Source organism: Aplidium turbinatum, chromosome 4, assembly GCF_918807975.1.
Source record: "Aplidium turbinatum chromosome 4, kaAplTurb1.1, whole genome shotgun sequence".
In the NCBI taxonomy this organism is placed as follows: domain Eukaryota; kingdom Metazoa; phylum Chordata; class Ascidiacea; order Aplousobranchia; family Polyclinidae; genus Aplidium; species Aplidium turbinatum.
In genome coordinates, this window is record NC_137475.1 from 3,907,056 (window position 1) to 3,928,222 (window position 21,167).

At 37.8% G+C, this 21,167-nt stretch overlaps 2 protein-coding genes across 2 annotated transcripts in view; one reads left to right on the plus strand and one right to left on the minus strand.

Annotated features, from left to right (window-relative positions):
* Positions 1–1,043: 1,043 nt before the first annotated feature.
* Positions 1,044–16,777, minus strand: LOC145768391 (uncharacterized). Its single transcript, XM_082579874.1, has 11 exons — positions 16,770–16,777; positions 15,182–15,497; positions 14,825–14,986; positions 14,417–14,579; positions 13,274–13,476; positions 11,662–11,981; positions 10,731–10,906; positions 9,723–9,906; positions 9,093–9,196; positions 7,556–7,782; positions 1,044–1,211 (listed from the first exon to the last, which is right to left on the minus strand). Exons 1-11 carry the CDS (start codon positions 16,775–16,777, stop codon positions 1,044–1,046), a joined length of 2,031 nt encoding a protein of 676 aa, XP_082436000.1.
* A 3,733-nt stretch (positions 16,778–20,510) lies between these two features.
* The window catches only part of LOC145768393 (uncharacterized), a 44,646-nt gene continuing 43,989 nt past the window's right edge, over positions 20,511–21,167 (plus strand). The window contains exons 1-2 of the mRNA XM_082579875.1: positions 20,511–20,544; positions 21,029–21,141. Coding sequence (XP_082436001.1) covers positions 20,511–20,544; positions 21,029–21,141 — 147 coding nt within the window. The remainder of the gene's footprint in view (positions 20,545–21,028; positions 21,142–21,167) is intronic.

Consider the following 21,167-nt stretch of genomic DNA (forward strand, 5'->3'; position numbering starts at 1 on the left):
CACAGCATTTTGCAGAAACTTCAAAGGCTGAAAAAAAACGCAAAATCACGTTTTTTCCACGTCGGAGGGCCCGGGGCACCTGCACCCCTCTTCCCCTTTATAAATCCGGGCCTGGCCTACCTGCGTTCTCGTTTCTCAACTGTTGCTCAATCCGTTTCACCTTCTACGGTTTATTCTACCAACCGTAAAAAGCGACAAATGTATTCAAAAAATCATACTCATTTGCGATCATATTGTATTTACTACAAGCTTAGTCTTTGCAAACCACTGTCATTACCTAGACAACGCAGTGTTGATATCGATAGGGTTATGTTTTACAAACGTGTGAAGCGAAACGCCGAAAACACAGCAAGCTTCAGAACTATTTCAATTCAATATGAAATAGAATCGCATTTAAAACGACTCCCACAGAGTCTAATAATCCATCCCACTTTACCAAGCTACTAGGAGGAATAAACTACCAGTGTCCACTGTCCAAATGCATAAAAACAGATGCACTGTACAAAGGATTTGGGACCTTTCAAAAATACTGCACAGTAGAATGGAATTGACTGTAACTGACAAAATACAGCAGCATTTGTAGGCTGACTATGCAACTGAAGAAGACGAGTTAGTAATGATTTAGCATCAGGGTTGATAGATGTTAGCTGTGAAAATATATCTAAATTTAAGACGAAACAAGTCACACTAGTGAATGATACTAAAAGTGGAAAAATTTCAACACTATCAAAGCATTTCATTTCTGAAACATATCCCATTATGATTGGAACTATGTATGCAATATGGCTCTAGTGAAGCCAAAAAACGATTCATTTTGTGTTAATACTGTATTATGTGCGATTTGCAGACATTCAAACAGTGAAGTGAAGTTTCGTTGTTTATTAAACAATCGCGTTGCATTGGACAACAGGCTACTGTATATCATTTCCACAGTAAACCAGAAATTTCGACTTAAAGGTATAGTAACAGACTTGTTTTCAATTTTACCAAGGCCTAGGCTCTCGATGTGATCACTTCCAGAGCTAAGTGTGTCTTCCAAATGTTCACGGGCATTTTAGATCTGAAGGCTTCAGTTTCATCAAATCTTTTCCTTTCACATGTTTCGGTGCGTTGCAAATCAAAGACTCTGATTGCAATTGAAGATATTTAAATGTCTTGAAAAGTGGCCGCAGATTGCAATCGCATTCCCACAGGTTTCCGCTTAGAGCCATCTTTAATAAAAAAATGTTAAATGTTAATCCAATCTTCATTTTACTGTGTATTTTTAGCAGGCGAAAATCCGATGGTTTTATATGCAAAATAACCGTTTTTTGTAGGGCAAGCAAGGTTTTTGCCCGATAACTTGACCTGCTAGCCACATTTTTGTTACCAATTCTATATTTTTAAATAAAAATTATGCTTACAGCCGGCCACAAATGTTTTGATTTGGGGCACGAGGATCTCATTGGCACCGGGCCCAAATTATCCTCTCAATGGCCCTGGGAAGAGAGTTTGGTGGTTCAGTCTTGCAGTGCCGGTCTTGGGGTATTTCAGGCCCTGTGCGGAATATGCTTTGCGGGCCCCAATGACAATGAGCCAATTGAATAGCGTAGCTAGGTATTTTGAAAGGGGAGGGGGTGGTTTGACAGTCGGCAGGCGTTTGCCTGATGGTGTGTTCGCCAAAGGCGACACCAAGCGGAGGGGGGTCTGGGGGGACCTCCCCCAGAAAATTTTGAACAATTACTTTGAATTTGGGGCATTCTGAGAGCATGTTCAACAAAAATTTGGGTATGAATATTACTGTAAAATGGTGCTGTCCGCTGTCAACAAAATCGAATTTCAACCTATTTCGTCCCCTGAAAAGGTCGAGAGAAATTTTGAATTGTTTGCGGCAACTCTGATCAGCGACTTCGGCTCTGTTGTTTTTTTCTCTCGATCTTTTTAGGGTACGAAATGTTCAGGGTGCGAAATAGGTTGTGTCTCTATCTTTTCTTGTTGCTAATTCTTTTGTTGAATTTTTCCAGTGGAAATGACAAAAATTACTGCATTTTCTGAGTAAATTGCGGGCCCCTTAATTTGCGGGCCCTGTGCGATCGCACGGATTGCACACCCCAAAGACCGGCACTGAGTCTTGTTTACTGTAACTTAGTCAATTTAAACTTAAAATTTGGAAGCACAAAAAACAAAGCAAACGTTTTAGCGCAACACTGCCCTCTTCAGGAAACAATAACGCAACTAGGCCTACTATTTATATTTGAAAAAAGTGACAGTTGGAAGTTTGAATAATTTTTAAAGGCACAACTTGACACCTAGACCAACGAGTCTAATCCACACCACTCGGCGAGGAAGAAATCACACAAGATGTGACAGACAAGTAGACCAATCAAGTACAAGACAGGTTTAAATAAAATAAATGTCTTTTCACTTTTTTTATTAATTTAGTTTTACTGCAAAAAATCACTAATTTTAACTGTTGATAGAACGAGCTCCGGCCTCTTTCTAACTCCGTGCCGGAAGTGATAGCGGCTCCGGCCGGAGGTGCAAGCTGTGTGTGTGGCTGTGGTCAAGACGTTCGATAAGTGTATTTTTTGTATTATTGCAGTACTGCAGCAATACAATAGGCTACACATGTTGCCTGTAACCAGTGAAGTGCGGTGAGGTTCCTAGATGGTGATTGGTGAGGTACTAATTTTTTCAAGTGACGTTTAAAATAATTTTTTTTTTTAGAACAACAAAAACGGTATCGTACTAATCAAAAATTAGCAGCATGCTTTCACATTTATTTAACAATAAAATCCTCGAGGTTATTCTTTAAGCCAGTGGTTCTCAACCTTTTTGACCCACGGACTATTCTCAAGCTCGCCTATGTATCCGCGGACTCAAGCTGTATATTAACGAAAAATAGGTTTTTTGATTTCTATCCAAGAGAGTTTAATACGGTATCAACGAAAAAAGCAAGCACTGTTTTTCACTCAACACACACTCAATGAGAGCCTTGTCCTTGAACTTGCTTGACAAGTTTATCGTTTAAGCTTAAAGTTTAAGCGGTCTCGCGCTATTCTTTACTGTAGAACAAAAACATCTGTAACTTTGTTGTATAAATCCCTTCTTTAGTCCAAACATTATCACTGGATGTTGAAAACAAGAGACAGGGAAAGCAGAATTGGCGATTTTTTAAAGCACGGACACTCCTTTTTTGAGTATCAATCTCTTTGAAAGTAGCTAGTTATTTTTTTATCCAGTCGTCTGATACAAACCTTTTAAATCTGGAACAGGTCTTCCTTTATTTATGACTTCAACTTTAGATTGAAAATTCTCTCAAGTTAGATACCGTAGCCTACTAGATCTTCTTCCATTTTAGTTTAATTTTATAATAAATAATCCTTTACAGCAGGGGTCCGCAAATAGTGGGTCGTGACCCAAATTTTAAACATTAGCCAACATACGCCTTTTGCTAATTGACGTAATAGTGTTGATTTATTTAAATCAATAAATTAGCGTGATATAACATAACGTACGGTATTGATCTGTCTGGTCAACACCGCTGCGGCAGTTATTGGTGCGATAATCCAAGTCCAACAGTGGAGCAGTTAGGCTATTGGTGCGATATCATCATTTGGTTCACTTCAACGCCATCAACAACACACTTCAGCAGCAAAATTAATCTGTATTTTTCTGACGTGACACTCTAAATAGCAAAATCCGTCTTTTTTATATTGTTTCAACGTTTACAAACGGTAAATCAATATGAAAACCGTTGCCTGTTGGTTGGTTTCACTTCTTTTGAATAGCCTAACTGTTTTAGATCAATGAGAGCAAAATAAAATCTTGTCAGTGGATGCCAGTTTCCACTGCAGAGTTAACCACGATCAAATTGAACAATGTTTAACAGAAAAAGGTTTGTAAAGCTATGAATAGGCCTACTGCACAGCATTTATTTCACATTTTAATGGGCATGATTTGTGCTCCAAACAATACTTTGACTTTATTAGGCGTTTGAATTGTTTTTATTCTCAAAAATACTCTAAACTATTATGGAATAGATTTGAATCCTCCACTATTCAAAAATGCCCATTGCCCATTTCGAAGTGTTGGTGTCACTCTTCGTCGGTATCAATATGTCTGCTGCTGCATTGCCAAGTGGTGAGAGCTCTGGAAGTCGTTCGAAAGGGCGCCAGTTCGGCACCGCGCAAGAGCATGCGGCTGTGTCTTTGGCAGGACACTTAAAGGCATGCTGAAGGTGGATACGAAGTCCACTTACACCCGTCCACTTAATCTAAATCTTCAGTTACCGGGCGTAAGCCTGGATACCACAAACAAACAACATGTCATGATGTTTCCCGCAACAGCCGAATGATTTCTGCGTTGAACTTTTCACGCATTGTTTCCATGAAAAATCTCCAAAAAAGACTCATTTTTTACTTTAAGTTGTAAGGTAGCGGGAGTGCGACTAAAAGATATGTAGCGCCTCTCCGCTACAGCTACATTGAAAAAAAAAATATCGCCGCTATTGCAACACAGTAGCGCGCTACAAAAGTAGAGTACTACTGCCCACTTCTGTCTGTAACATTGGTCAGCCCGTAGCGCCCAAGAAAAAAAATCAAATTGTCAGACTTTTTTTCAAAAAAGGTTTAGTAGGATAGTAAAACGTATTCCAAATTTGCAATATTGAGCTATAAAGGGTCACAAGAAAGTATTTTCTTGTTTCATTTTCTTCATAAATACTCATTCTGCTCTCCCAAAGTCATGTAGACCTACTTCCCAAAAATCTTTGTTGCATATATGCAACATAGGGCACTATGGGAATGTAAGATGCAAAACGGAATCAAGGAAGTCAAAAAATTTCAATACAGTATTGTTCGAATTAATTGAAACTGTCAAGAAAACAGGCTGAATTTGTGTATATTTGGTTTATTGTGATAGCCTAATTTAACAGATGTGTATAGTTTAATACCTAATGTGGCTTCCACCTTGTTTCAATATTGCACGAACACGGTTTGGCATGGATTCGATTAGATTTTTGCAGTTTTCTGCAATTTTTGGGTCCCGAAACCACACCTGAATGATGGCCTTCATGAGCTTCCTTGTGGTGGTGCAGTCCTTCTTGCGTAATCGTGCCTTGATTATGCTCCAAAAAAATTTGATAGGATTTAAATCCGGAGAATTGCCAGGCCATCTAACACATTAATCTTGCTTTTATTAAAAAAATTAGTGTTTTTTTTAGAAGAATGGCATGGTGCAAGGCCTTGCTGAAGAATGCCCCCATCTTCTGGAAATGCTCTTTGCAGGTCTGGGATAACTTTTTTTTTGATCACATCGATATAAGGTTCAGAATTCATCATTACTTCCACTGGAAACAGTGATCCAACACCACTGTGGCTAAAACTTACCCAGAACATCTTTTTAGGGGATGTTTTACACATTGATTGAAATGGTAAGGCTTCAGCATCTCTCCAACATTCCTTCTCACAAACCTCGCATGATGCCATTCTTCTAAAAAACCACTAATTTTTTTAATAGAAACAAGATTAATGTGTTTAATTGGCCTGACAATTCTCCGAATTTAAATCCTATCGAAAATTTGTGGAGCATAATTAGGGATGGGCAATTCAGAATAATTCACTATTCCAGAATTATTCCGGAATACTAAACCGAATCCAGAATCGAATCCAGAATACCGAATCCTATTACCTTCCAGGCTCCAGCAACACAAAAAGTAAAAAATTTCAGACACAAAAGCTACACAATCAAAGTAAATGTTGGTTGCAATGCAACACATTAAGGCATTCTAAATGACTGCCAGCCAAACGGGAACAGTGTTGCCAAATGATGGAAGCCGCTTGGCAACAAAAAGTAACTAAAATTTCACCAGATATTTAAAACACCTTAAACAGGCCCGTAAGTTGGCCCCCTTGCTCTGCGGTCTGGCTACGGCCCTGACCCTAAATAAAGCAATTTGGCTTAAATACAAATAGTTTTTAAGACATAAGACACTGCCATCATCCATATGCAAACCTCTTGCAAAACGTTTTCTATACGAGCAGGGATTATTTGCTAAAAAGTTTTAAAAAATTGAAAAAACTTTCTTGAAAAAAATCGAGTAGGGAAAATTTCACCAGATTTCACCAAAAAGTTATCTGGTTCCAAGGTCAAAAAGCTTGGCAATAAAGACCTCTAAATTTCACCAGAATTTTTTAATTTGATATTCTATTTCCCCATCTGGCAACGCTGAACGGAAGCGCAACTTAGTTGCCGTCAAGCCGCAGACGAAAAGAATCGCTCGGAAGATGCTGATGTGGCAGGTATGCTGGGGTGTTTCAGAGCCAACTCCTTTAGCAGGGGCATCTGCTTAATGTTGTTACGCCCACCAGTCAAACTATCGCAGAGTCGCATACGCACGTGGATTGAAAAAAAGCATTGTGCATGTGTACAAAGCGTGAAGAAAATTGCGCGCTTAGTTTCTTTGATTGCTCATGCGAGCGAGTAACGTAGAGTTGCATGCGCCGTGCGCGCACAACGTACGCGTGCACAATGTTTTTGAAAGTGCGGAACTGCGGATGGTGTCAGTGCAAATAAAAAAGTGAGTAAACCACACTTTTTTTCAGTTCACTGTCTCCAGCTGACAGCTTGCACAAGACTTATGCATATCTTTAAAACCGAATCTTATTACCCGGTTTTATTGCCGTTTTGGATTCGGATAGTTTAGGATCCGAATCCTTCTGGATTCGGTATTCTGAATTGCCCATCCCTAAGCATAATCAAGGCACGATTACGCAAGAAGGACTGCACCACCACAAGGAAGCTCATGGAGGCCATCATTCAAGTGTGGTTTCGGGACCCAAAAATTGCAGAAAACTGCAAAAAACTAATCGAATCCATGCCAAACCGTGTTCGTGCAATATTGAAAGAAGGTGGAAGCCACATTAGGTATTAAACTATACACATCTGTTAATTTATCACAATAAACCAAATATACACAAATTCAGCCTGTTTTTTTGACAGTTTCAATTAATTTGAACAATACTGTAGCCTATCTTAAAAACAAAACGCTTGGTGAGAGTGGCAGCCTATACATCCACTCGGTTGGAACATTGATTATATGAAGTTAGGTGAGTCCCATACTTGATCCAAGCATCGTGGAATGAGAAGATAAGGTTCTCATTATACTAAGCCTTCGGCACTAACGAGAGTAGGGTTGCCAGTTCGTTTCTTTCGGCCGCCTTTCCTTCAGCAATTTTGCCCACCCAATTTATTACACCTTGGGTAGAAGTGAGCGGTGTTTTTCAACAACCAGCTTAAGCCGGGAGTCGTACCAGTAGCAGTAGCGCGTTAAGTAGTATATGAAGTAGATATTACCAAAGGCCGGAGGTTCCGGGTTCTGCCCGGAGGCGATTTTCTGGCCAAAATGTTGCCTCCAGTGCATCACTAATTTTATCTCCACTTTAAATTAAAAAGTAGCGGAAGTACGTCTGAAGCAAGTGTAGCATCTGGAGAAAAGTAATGTCCGCTACTAAAATTTTGTGCCGCACGTGCTGTCACTACCGCGCGCTACTACCCACATCTCCCTACTACTTACATCAGCAATTGAAGGCGAAGTTATTGATGGCAATGTTTTCAACGCATTTCCACTTGCGTCAAATTGAACTAAATTGGGCAAGTTCTTGAAGAAGTCGTCATCGATCGTGTGAAGCGTGTTGTTGGCAATGTTGAGAGTGTGGAGTTGCCACACTGGACTCTCGGGCACGGCTGGCAAGTGCTCAATGAAGTTGCGACTGACATCGAGCGACTCAAGCAATTTTAAATCTGGAAAAATGATGTTACACAATTTAAAAGGGAAATCTAGTACAGCAGAAGAGACCTTTTTAGATCTTGGCTATTACCGTTTCGCTCAACTTTGTCGTCAAGCTGCAAAGCTAATCTGGATATAAGATAGGCTACACTGGTGTGCTATTGCCCAATCGGAATCCATCTCGCTCACAAAAGTAAAATAACATCTTGTTCAGTCGACACTAACCCACATTTTCGGGAATAAATAAAAATAATGCAAAACAAGTTTCATTTTAAGAGTTTTAAGTCATAAATACGGTATTTCAGTGGTTCCCAACCTGGGGGTCGCAGAGCATTTTATAGGGGGTCGCAAAGCTGTTGCTCATGCAACAACAAAAGTGAATGTAAGTAGGACGAAGTACCGGTCCGCTAGTAGTAAGTTATGTGCCAGGCTACGTTTACATGACGTTTCATTGCGCTCGAAATCAAAATTTTCCGTTTCGGTTAGTCTGCCAGACTCATAGTCTGTTTGCATGCGATGACCGAAATGAGATTCGTGGCGGTCTGGATTTCATGTCGGTAGTTTCAACAGAAATGAAACCGAAATGAAGCGGTTGCGGGTGATGTAAACACACCGCAATGAGATCAACGAGATTAGCCCTAGTGCTAGTAGTATGTTTAAGTATTTATTTGTAGTGTAGGAGGAAGAGAGAACTTGAACATTACATCAGTGCAATAGCTTTGTATTTTTGAAATCATAATGATAGATATTTTCAACTGGGACTGGAATGCTGGTTGTTTAATTTAGGTGAGTAATTAGCAATTGCGAACCAGCAATACAAGTCACTCTCTCAATTTTGGTGTGAAATGTATGATTCATACCCACAGATTTCTAAGCTGGCTTTTTAAGTATTACTGCCCTTCGCTACGACGTATCTAAGTGAGGGTGGTTTTTCAGCTCTTCTGCATATGAAAACGGAGAAAAGAAATAGAATGAATGTGGAAGACGACATGAGACTGGCTCTGTCTAGCACGCAACCTCGAATTTCACGGTTAGCTGCAGACCCACAAGGTCAACCATCGCATTGATTTGTCAATAAATGCAAGGAAAACATTTTTAGTGCTGCCTTTTGTTGTATTATTTGTTAATAGTACACTTGCATTTAGGAAAGAATATAAGTGGGGGTCGCGGTATCTACAAATTTTTTTAAAGGGGGTCACCAAGACAAAAAAGTTGGGAACCACTGCGGTATTTAGGCTACATCAAAAGTGCTGCGACTGTGCATCTTTTAACTTATAGGCTACTCCAAATTTGTGGATCAACTTAGCACCACTGCTTAGCCTACCTGAAAAAGCTTTTGAAGGAAACACATTTAGCTCATTGCCCGCCAGCACAAGCCGCTGCAACTTGGGACATTCAGAAAACGTTTCACTGTAGAATTGTGGTATCCTAAAAACAAACTAACGTGGTTGGAACACAGTTATTTTTTAAATTCATGCTAATATTTTTTTTATTTTCATGCCCAAAAGAAAACATGACATAAACCTAATAATTGCAATCAGAGCAGTAAATACAACTTTTAAAAATGAACAGCCAAAAAACCATCAGTGAAATTGCAGCTAAATTGCAATGTACGGATTGTACGCATGAACCTATCCTGCTGATTCGGTTGTGTTTACAACACTTAATTTTAGAAAAATAAAATTTAAGCTACAAAAGACATTTTTAAATGAAAATGCTAACTCAAGCATAATAGAAGATAATACTTTGCAACAACTCAAAGCTGTAGCTAGGAGGAGGACTTCAATCTTTTATTTCATCTACAGTAAGTCCAAACTGTAGTCTCGGATGCTAATGATTCGGCAACATTGTAGGCAACATTATATAATCCAGCAAAATTATTCAATAAATGGTTCATCTAACGTGCACCTATTCTTGTTATATTTTGTATTAGGTTCATGAATTATTCTACCACCTGTTATCCGTGAGGTAGAGCCATCGCAAACGTTCCATACCCGCCAAAGCACGTTTATTCACAATCGTGATATAGTTTCCCCGCAAGTACAGAGTGAATAGAGAAGTTAGGTGACGGAAGAGAGCGTTTGGTAGCATGGTTAGACGATTGTCGTCCAGGTAGAGGTAGGCGAGATTATCCAAGTCTATTAAACAATTACTTTAAACTTACAGCATAGAAATTACCACCAGCTGCGCACTTAAGTACAATCAGAAATATAGTTAAAATTTTATAACTTGAAAAAAAAAACATTTTAAGTGTTTCTCGGCAGTCAAGTGTAGCAAGAATTGACAGCGATAGACACGTGTTTCGCCCATGAGGCTGGGCTTATCAGTATCGCACCACTAATTCATGCCACATAGTTCTCAACCACTGCTTTACATTTGAACATTTTATTTTAAGTCACATTTACAAAAACATTTTAAGTCATTTTTCTCTGTGAAATCCCATTGTCGAAGGCTTCAATACTTTGTTGATTAATCAATTAATAGTCAACATTTTTCCGTCATAAAATTTAAATGCATGTTCAATTTAAAATAGACTTTAAACAATAAAAGATATTAATACCACAAAATGTGCTCAGTGCCGAGCAGAGCGAGTTACATCAAATGTGGTTGTTACTCACTAAATGCCTTAATGAATGGCCACTTTCGCCTCATTTATTTCTATTTGAATAAGTATTTTCTGAGCATCCTAATAAGGTGAAACAGGCTGTTAAGAGTTTTTATGGTTAGTTACTAAATTTGAAGTAATACAGACTTTAAATAAATCTAGATGTTTTTCGTGTGGTTTCGTCGGAGTTTGAATATCAGCAATTAGTACACCACAACCGTAGGCTAAATGAACCAAGTCTATCAAACTTAAAATATCATTTTTGTCACAAACATAAGTTTTTTGTGTTGAGGGAGGCCTACCGTATTCAAGCTTCTTATCCATATTTAAAATGCCATAAAAATTTGTAAGGTTTACCTTGAAATGCGTCTTTTTCAATGCTTTCAATCAAGTTGGAGTTGAGATAGAGGTATATCAACTTCCGCAGACCCTTGAAGGCGAATGATTCAATCAGCCTCATCCTATTGCTTTGTAAATGGAGCGAAACTAACTCAGGGCTAGCAACAAACGACTCCATTTTCAAAGTTCGAATTCTGTGTGTCAAAGTTACAGCAATCAAGTTGACAAAAATTGCCTTTTTCACATCGCTTTTACGGCTGGCGACGTGTAATTTGTGATGTTATATTTAGTTGCTACTGTGTGATTTCCCCGCTGCATAGTCGAGTAGTGAGAGCTCTGATTCGACGTTCAATACGGCGCCGGTGCGACACCGCTCAAAAGCATGTAGGCTAGCTGTGTCTTTGGCAAAACACTTAAAGACATGTCGTCGATTGCGGATTGACGTCTCTTCGACTATAGCCATTAGTTTCTCTCTGCTCCACTGAGAAAAAATTACTACTGAACTGTATGATTTATTTTTATTATGTTATACATTTATTTATCTTTATTTTGCTGCTTAATCCAAGTTGTTTTTTTCTCAATTGATTTTGAAATTGTCAGATAATATTCAAGCGTATTGCCATCAGATCGGTGTAAATAAGCTAGATATCATAATTGGGTGGGTTACATGCTTCTTAGTCCTAGCTTGTTTCTCAGAAATCAAATACTGAATCATGAGAAAAATAGTTGAAAAGTATTCTGTATGAAAGAGTTCAAAATACAGAAGAAAGTCCATGGTTCACAAACGAAAGAAGAAAGTCCACAAGCGTATCCAAAAGTAAACCGTTTCATCTTCAGTAAAAGAGTTACAGTTTGTTTAGAAAAATCAGTTTAGTTTTTGACACGCTTTGTAAACCATAAGTATAATTTTATCATTAAAGGTTATTATTTCATCCTATTCTAAACTCACTGGTTATTCCTAAGATCGAGTAGTGCGGCTTTGGCTGGCAGCTGTAATGGAACTCTTGTGTATCCCTGCTTGTTGCAGTTCACATGGGGCACTGTCTTCGGGCAATCACAGGCCAGGGGGCAGATAATCGGGTCGATTGATGACGTTGCAATTTCGTCATCGCTCAGATTTGATTTTGACGTCATAACTGTGTTCACAGTAATTTCCTCCTCGCAAACAAGATCTTCAATGTCGAGACGCTTCAATGGTTTTGCATTGTGACGTTTTGGTTCTGTGCATGTGACGTCACTTCGACGTCCTTCCATCCACCTACGTAGCTCCTGAAAGGTCCAAGTGGAAAGGTCAGAAGTAGGGTAAGTTAGATATTTGTAGAAAATTATTTTTGTTTAGATTGCGAGTTGGTTGGTTGATTGTGAGAACTTTGGTCTTCAAACTGAAAATGCCTCTTCGGAAGCTCAATCTTGGCAGTTTTGCATACTTGCTTTGTGGATGCTTTGAGCAACTGGTGCAGGTCGTTCATCGAGATTAGCAGTAAGAAGTTTCCATTTGTTGAAATTTCATTGTCTGTGGATTATTGTATTCTTATTATTGGATTATTGTATTATTGTTTTATTGGATTATTGTATTCTTCTTATTGGATTATTGTATTTGTATTATTATTATTGTATTTGTGAAGGTGAGAATAGGCGTTAGATTTCAACCCGGTGTGTTGAACCAACTTTGCTTAATCTTTCCTTCACAAAGTCGGCAGCTTATCTAAAAGTTAAACCATATGAGCAAACGAAGCTAAGCAACAACAAAGCGTTTGTCATGCTATTGTACAATACAAGCAAAATTAAATCATTAACTGCTGTACTTTATATGTTTCGCTATACCAAATTATTTTCTGGGTCCTGGCCTTTATTCTGTTATTGCCATGTAAATTAGTCTTTCAAATCTCTAAAGAGTAAATATCAGTAGTGTTTTCAAGGGGCTTCCCCTTTCGGACTCGAGCCCGGGAAGTCTCTAAGAGGTCGGAAACTACGAAAACACAAGATAAAGTTTTGGGATCCTTTTTTTTTTTGAAGATGTTTTTAAGAAAGTGCCAGGCTGCTCATTGGTGTGCCAGGCTGCTCATTGGTGTGCCAGGCTGCTCATTGGTGTTGGGATCAAATTATTCTCTCAATCACTCTGGAAATTATGATATGGTTGAAAACGTTCGCATTTTTCATGCTTTTGTGATGCGACAAACGGCGTGCTGTTGCTAAGTTTCGTGCTTATGGATTACAAATATATCCCAATATTTCATTATTAGGTTAAATCTATTTAACCTAATTATTTATTTTACCCGGATACCCAAAAGTTTAAAATGTTTTGGTTGACCTGATATCAGATATACGTATCGTACAATCTTAGACAGAAACGATGTATTTTTATTAGGTACATCTATGGTCATTTACACTTAGATAAATGCATTTTCTGTCCATCACTCTAAAAATAAATCTTGGCTTCGTTGGTCTTAGGTCTCGGACTACCATGATCGCTGAAAGGTCTAATGATGCTAACATATTTTCCTATTCTTATAAAATATTTCAGCCAACGCAAACATGATTATCATCTAATTACAGTAGACCTGCATGTCGCAGTCACATTTCCAAGGGTTGCCTTTCAAATGAAAATCCTTTAACGCAGCCATTGCAGACAGGCCAGGAAGGTTAGTTAACTTATTATTGCGAAGGTCTAATGACGTCAGACGACCCAACCCAGTAAACGCCCCATTTCTGATGACTTCGATCGCATTCCTGCTAAGGTTGAGAGAAGTCAGCCGATTCATTCCTGGGATAATAATAATACAGTGATAATAATAATAACAACCATGTTTTACTTCGCCTACATTGCGACAACATACAGTAGCTTACACAGCAAGTCGCAGATGTAACACAACAGGCAGCTAAAAGCAGCAAAGTAACATAATTATACTCTATTTATCGAGTCAACTGCTCCCAATATTTTAGCATGCTATGCCTTTCCGGGACGAGAATTTTTTTTCCGACGAACTTTCTGTTACAGAAACATGCAAATGAGACAGAAAGTTTGGGGAAAAATTTCGCTTCCCGGACATAGTCGCCTGCTCTGGAGTGGTGTCAAACCAGAGGTTCTGACGACACAAAATCTGTTCACATGAGCTATGTATGTGTGAATCTACATTCTCAAACTGAAAAAGCCTCTGATAGCCTATTCATGGTAGTTTAGCATATTTGTAAAGGCTACCACTGACGCACAGTTACGGTATTGCTTTATTAGACCTGGGGAGTTGAAATAAAAGAGACCTACACCGAGACTCCAGATTCATTCAAGTTTTGTTTCTCCACGCTAACTTCCATTCTCATGCACTGTGGTGGTGTATTTTTACCCAAGTTTTATTTACTGGATTCACATTTTTCAAAGTAAAAAATACAAATAACCCAAATATCCGTTATAAAAATTTCATTGCTGGTTTGTAAACATACCGTATAGAATTATTCACATTAACGAAAAAAGGTTAAGGCAAAGATACTGCAAGGATCTTCAACCGCCGGTAAACAAGCCCCTTAGAGGCAAATTTCATCTATCAAGTAGGTAGATTTGTTGATGAATAAAATACAGACTAGGCCTACATAATAAATGCCCCAAATCTGTTTTAAAATAGTTAATTGGGGTAACTTCATCATTGGACAACTGGCATAGGACAAAAAGTGAAAAGATTGAGAACCTCTGATATGTTTGAGAATTCTACCTGAAAATGTATTCTTTCTAACAAAGGTTAGGTTGTTGTTGGCCAAGTTGAGGACTTGCAGCAATGGCATTGTGACGCTGACCGGAAATGACGTTATCTGGTTGCTACTTAGCGCCAACTTGCGAATATTTGATAGTGATTTCAGAGCAGCTGGAGATATTACCTGAAGCAAATAGAAGATGTTCAGAGATCATCAAAAAGCATTGTTTTGGCGGTTATAACAGTTTGTTGAAATCGACGTTTGTATTCGAAATTTGTTCTTTTCAGGACAAAGCAATGATGATGCCTAATTGAAACTTAAAATGTAAAATTTCAAATCAAATCAAAGGCAACTCTGCCGATCAAGAGTAAACAAGATGAAACAAGCGAAACTGAGTCACTCGGGTTAAAGCTATTTACAAAACTCACCTCAATTTCATTTCTTTCAAGAAGCAACGACTTCAATTTTTCAAGACCGACAAAATCACCGGTTTTGATTTCTTTCAATCTGTTGTCTCGTAATGAGAGTAGACTCAAAGCAGCCTTCGATAGATCACGGAACACACCCTCGTCCATTCGAAATATTCGATTCTACAAAGGAATTGAATTATTTCAAAATTGCCAACCAGTTTTCGTACCCCCTTCTAAAATGGCTGAAAATGAACAATCATCTTCAATTCATAGCTTTTTACGCCATTTTATAACTATGCCTAAGGAGTCAGCAGGTGCGAGCACCCCTGATTAAAAACCTTTGTTCTATCCTGCTTTGTTTATTTATAGGTTTACCTCTTGTAGATAGATGACTTTGACATTTCTTGAAAGTCCTTTAAATATTCCCAGGTGAAGATTTTCAATGAAGTTGTTTCTCAAATTGAGATATCGAAGTCTATACAAGCCCCTAAAAGTTTCTTTTTCTGTGTTGGCAATTTTATTTCCACTTAGCATCAGATTAAGAAGGTTGGGCAACCCCCAAAACGTGCCACTGTTAAGACGAGTGATGTCATTGCCACGTAGGTCTAAGTCACGCACGTACGATGGAATCTCTTCAGGGACTTCAGTGATTCCACCAGTGCATTTGACACGTTGCTTGGGCACATTGCACCTGCATTTAGAAGGACATGCAGCGACATACTTCGGCAAACAATGAAATATAAAGTAGAGTATGACAATTTGAGCTCGAAACAACATCATTCAAGCTTAAAAGTTATTCATCCGCCAGCACATTGATCTAAATAAAGAAAACAAAAAATGAAAATAGACAAAATTTAATAGCAGTTCTAATACACACACAGCAAAAGACCGAAAATTTTGGAAACTTTTCATACAAGAGGCAGTCAATGCTTGGAGTCAAGTAGGCCTACGATAATGAAAGAAGAAGAATATCTAACTTTCTTACCAAAGCAAATTAGTGACAAGAAAGAGCTAAAATGTTTTGTTATTGCACACTATAGCCTCATTGTGATGAGGATTGTAGGCCTCTTATGCGCCGTTGTAGAAGAACAACTGCCAGTTCAATATCATTCCATTTCTTCATTGTTACACCTCGTCTTGCTGATGTAATTGTAAGCTTCTCTTTTCAAAATGTTTGCTTAACTAATTATTTTTAATTCTCCCTATGAACGTTCTGAATCTTCTGGTTACATTCTCCCTCTGATTGCGGCTCATAGCTGCTAGCTCACAATGACTTACTTACAAAAAATTAACACACATTTACAGATTTCGTTTCTAAATTCCATCTTATCAGTTAGGCTTCTCCCATTTTTGTATGTCAATGTTTCAAACCAAAGCTATGTTTTTTTTTTAGAATTCGCTTTCAAACTACCGATGTTCATAGATTAAACTATCATTCAACAGTAGAAATGTGATTGCGACGAAGTCAGTGAAGCTACAGTTCAAACAATTGCAGATTTGCCAGCTGAGTGATAATTACTAAGCACTTTAGTGCCAATTAAAAAGTTACAAAAACAAACAGCCACGTAGCTTCGTGAGTTTACCAGAAGGCCTACCTTTAGTTTTTACGTTCAGTGTCAAAGTATGGAACTCACTACCAAAGTAATTTGCTTTAACCAACTGTTTTTATACCAAGTTAGTAAAGTAAAATAATGTGAATATTAATGGCTATAGAGTTTTAGGATTTTATTTATTGTACAACGGTAGTTTTGTGGCTACAGTATCTGCCACTGATTCAGTAGGTATGGGTTCACAACCCTATCGAGTCATACCAAAGATTTATTAAAACTGAAACATATTTATGCTTGGCACTCACCGAGCGAAGTGATATAGGATATCAATGTACTCGACTGCACGATTTGCACTACACAGCTGCACTGACACTGTCTGCTTTTTAAAGCACTAAGAGCTTTAAAAAGCATACCTTCGCATGATATTGTGCCGTATTAAAACACACATTGGTATTAGCACAAGTGCATTTTCATCAACACCATGTACTGAAGCGTAAAAGTTATAGCGGTTGGAGATGCAGGCTACGTTGCTTCTCAAACAACTCTTATGTAGCCGACGCTTCAAGTATTGGTTTTACCACTCTCATCTTTTTTATTCACTCTTGCATCGTATATTGTCAGTAACGATAACAGGGATGTTTAAGGGGTACTTTTGGACCCGGGCCCGGGATAGTTTTAGGGGCCTGTAAACTTTTCACAGGGCTCGGGACTGAAGAAACCATCGTGACTTGTTACTCCTGTATGGTATGGGACTTGTTATTCCTGCTATCGTGATCTTAGTCATTGTGGTGCAAACGCTGCAATTTATGAGGTCAGCAAGGAGATGGGTGATAATTTGCATAACGCCAGTTTAGGTTTTTTCGGTGAATATTTGTGTATGGTTTAAGTTATCTAATTCAAATCAGTGTTTCGAAAGCATTACTTCAGGTGCATTTCAATTTGTTTACCTTGAAGAAAAACCGAAATTTCCAGTTGATTTTAACCCACTTTCTTTTGTCTTTCAGTCACAGTCAGCTGCAAATGTTCATTTATTTGAATATTTTTAAGGTTGGAAACTCTTAGCATGGGCAGCGCTGTCGCTTGTGACGTCATAAGAACCTTCACTCTCTATGGACACATTACTTCAAGTACCTGGACAAAGAAATAACTTGGCTCGCGGTAAATCAATCAAATCTTTAAGTTTGTCAATTGGCCAAAATTTTCCTTCATTATTTTCCATTTGTAAGAACACCAGTGTTAAAATCAAATACCAGCGTCATAGATGAATTGGTCACGTGATGTCAGCTACGTACTCTCAAGTTCTTAGTTAGTTCTTTGTATTTTGGCAGGTAGGTCATTCACTCATTTATACATCCCCATTTTCTGACATCCTTAATTTTAGACCAATCTGTTTTACGTTGGTGCAAACGTTTGTTTGCAATCAATTTTTTATATTTAAATAACGTAACGAAGCATAAAAAAACATAAAAATGTCTACTTCAGCAGAACAAAAAGTACACAAGGTGTTCAAATGTTCTCAAATGCATTGCTTTAAGAGGTTTTAAGTGCTAGGTACGCACTACCAGTTGATCAACAAAACAAACTATTGATGAGTAACTGGCACGACCCAAGTCATGATCAAACAAAGATTGATCAAAGTACTCCTTCCAATATTTGGTGTTCGTTTAAATGAAATTTCATCTACTTTGAGGCCGAAGGGCACCTTAGCATAAAAGTATCAACCCAGACAACGCCAGAGAAAAGCCGTTTTTAGTCTCATTATCCTTGTATTAAGGTTTGGTAGAGGAAATGCAATGCTGACTTCGATGAGAATTCGCTAAAATCAATTTCCCAATGCATTAGTTTGAGAAAAGTACCCCATGGAGCATTTGCATCGTTGGGTTCTTGGATGCATCACCGTTCCAGTTCTGGGGGCAATCGTTTGCTGAAATTTGTTGTTATGTAACAATATAAAAAAACAACAAACATTTTACTTAATTCTAGATTGGCAAATTAAACATTCCTCATCTTGTCTACTTTACTCAATCAATACACAACAGTCTGCAAACAATGCATGCTTGTCGTTACATTATGACGCAGCAGTTAGCTAATCAATGGCAGGAGCTAAGTGGCGATGATCATGTTTAATATCACAACTAATTCTCAATTTAGCTTGTCACAGTCGGAAAGCAGTTGTCAGAAATTGCTTTAAATAATTTCGTTTTTAAATCAAAGAAGTTTTTTTGCAAGTACTCTATCAATGAAACAGTGACCGTCAGGGTAGTAAATGGTGAATAATATTCAAATACATAATTATGTAAAATATGACTACAAAATTCGGTAAAGGTGAAGAATTTTCATTAAATTGTATCAACGAATACTATAAAGCTATAAACCAATCTTTTCTGTACCCGTCTCTCAGTCTCACTTTTTCGAGAAAATATTCACTTTACGAAAATAGAAGCGAAAAAGTGTTTTATAACAAATTCAACAAAAAAGTGTGAAAAAGCAACAAAAGTATCTAATAACTTTAATTTGCATGAACTGTGTAAGATACTTTTTATTAATTATACTTTGTAGCGCTACATAAAAGATTAGTTTGCTTTTGTGTTTGGTAAAAAGGACCCAGAAAAATATATCTATACACACATGTAGCCTATTCTCTCATTTATTTTAACACACATATCAGCATAAAGGGTTTAAGTAAGAATTCATCATGTTAGTCTACTTCTTTCAAATGAAAAAAAAACTATTTTCTCTTCATATTAAAGCCAAAGCACGAGGCCAGTTTTGCACGACAAGACAGTAGTTTTGGAAGTTTTCAAGCTTGAGTAAATTCCATTTAGTCCTCTAAGATTTACAATATTTTGAAACTGCTTGCCAAGATTTTCAGTATTCAAACATGGATTTGTGGCATTGACAAACGTTTTCCAGAATTTTCGCCCACATAAGGCGAAAGTGGTTTTTTTCTCAATCTACACATGGCCACCTAAAGATACGGCCTGATTTGTCACTTTTGCAGAAATTTCCAGGTTTTTCTAACTTTGGGCGAACGTTTAAATAAATTTTTCTAAAAATTGGGTTTTTACGCTTTCTTTATTCTTTTTCCCAGATGACACAATAGGTTTTAACATCCTCACATGTTCAAAAACAAAGAAAATTTGATTTCGAAGATTTTAGTCAGACTGTTAATTTTCAATAACAGTCTGATTTTGCGTTTTTTAACTTACTTTTTCTCATTTGCTACTGCTTCCCCAAGGCAACAAAAAAGTTTTTTGTCATTACTCATTAGGAAACCGCAAAAAGTAAAAACATCTCAAAAAATGTCAGTTAAGCACTAGCAGTAGCTGTAATCAAAATCTGCAAAATGTGATAAATCAGGCCGGATCTCCAGGTGGCCATGATCTACATTGTTCCTGAGTGGAAGAACTTCGGAAATTCCTGTTCTACAAACAAATTATCACTATACATATTACAATTAAATATACACAGAAATACAAACTCAACTGGCAAAATACGTCCATTTTGCGTTGTTTCAACATCAGCAGAGTTTAATAGATATGTGGTAGAACTAAAAAAATTGTTCATGCAACAAAATTATTTTTGCACATATTTTTAGGTGTAGAAACGAGTCTGCAAGACGTCTATTGCAACTTCTTCATGCTAGCTTATTTTTGTTCGCTGTAGCGAAAACGACGTGAAAACTATGACGTCAAAAAGATACAATTTGAGAATATTTCTCACAATTTGTTTTGTTGTTGGTAAGTTGGTCTGGTATGTTCAAGTTTTTACATCTTTGATTTATCTTAAAACAAATTGTTTGGAGAAGTGCTTCCCAATAAGTTTTTTGCTTTGACAAATTTTATGCCTCGCACTTGCTAGCAGGCGATGTTTCTTTAAACTAAAGCTACTCTTTGAATATGATCAAGCATGGGTTTTTATTAGGGATGGTAGAAGTAGGGGATTGCTCACTCAAAGTTAAGGTGGGCAACTGGAGGGTCACAATGTTATGACAAAACTTGATGCAACTACAGCTTGAGGTCTACTGCCATATGTCGCATACTCAGGTGCAATTTATATGACCTACCCACGTGTGTACAAAGAGTGTATCGCCAAAATAAATGTAGGAAATATGTGATATCATGTTTATTTAATAGTATTCAAGTTAAATGATAATGCAGGGGTTGACTTTACGCAACACCGGTAACGGTAGGTAGCTTCACACTGCTGCAGTAAGGTTTTGCAGATTTTCTAGCACCCAAAATTTTAACCAAGTATAGAATTTCATTTGATGAGAATGAATTTACCAAACATCAAAGAAAACGTTGTACAGTTCAGCTAATTTTTGAACTTCTTAGTAACCCTCCAGTTGTCCATTTCGCAAGAAAAATCAGTAAAGTGAGTCGTCCCGGTATTCCACTGTCCCTAGTTTTTATACAGCACTGTGTCTATCAAAAATGCGTTTGTCTTTGCACTTTGTAAGGCTGACAATTTTAGCACAGACATAAAGAACCACAGCCGAGAACATTGCCCTATTACTCTACTGAGTTCTAAGGGACTGTACCATTTTCACAAGCATTCCAATACTAAAAAATGTTGGCTGGCCTAATACATGCATTGAGCTATAGAAGAACGCACTACTTCATTTTATATCATTGTCACAGTCTTTATTTATCCGCTTTGATATTTTCAGGGTTGGAAACTCTGAATACAGTAAGCGCTGATGATTGTGACACAAGTAACGGTTTCACACTCCAAGGAACAAATTGTTTTAAATATGTCGACGAAGCAAGAGATTGGCATGCGGTAAGTCGTTGCTAGCTAATTTTCTA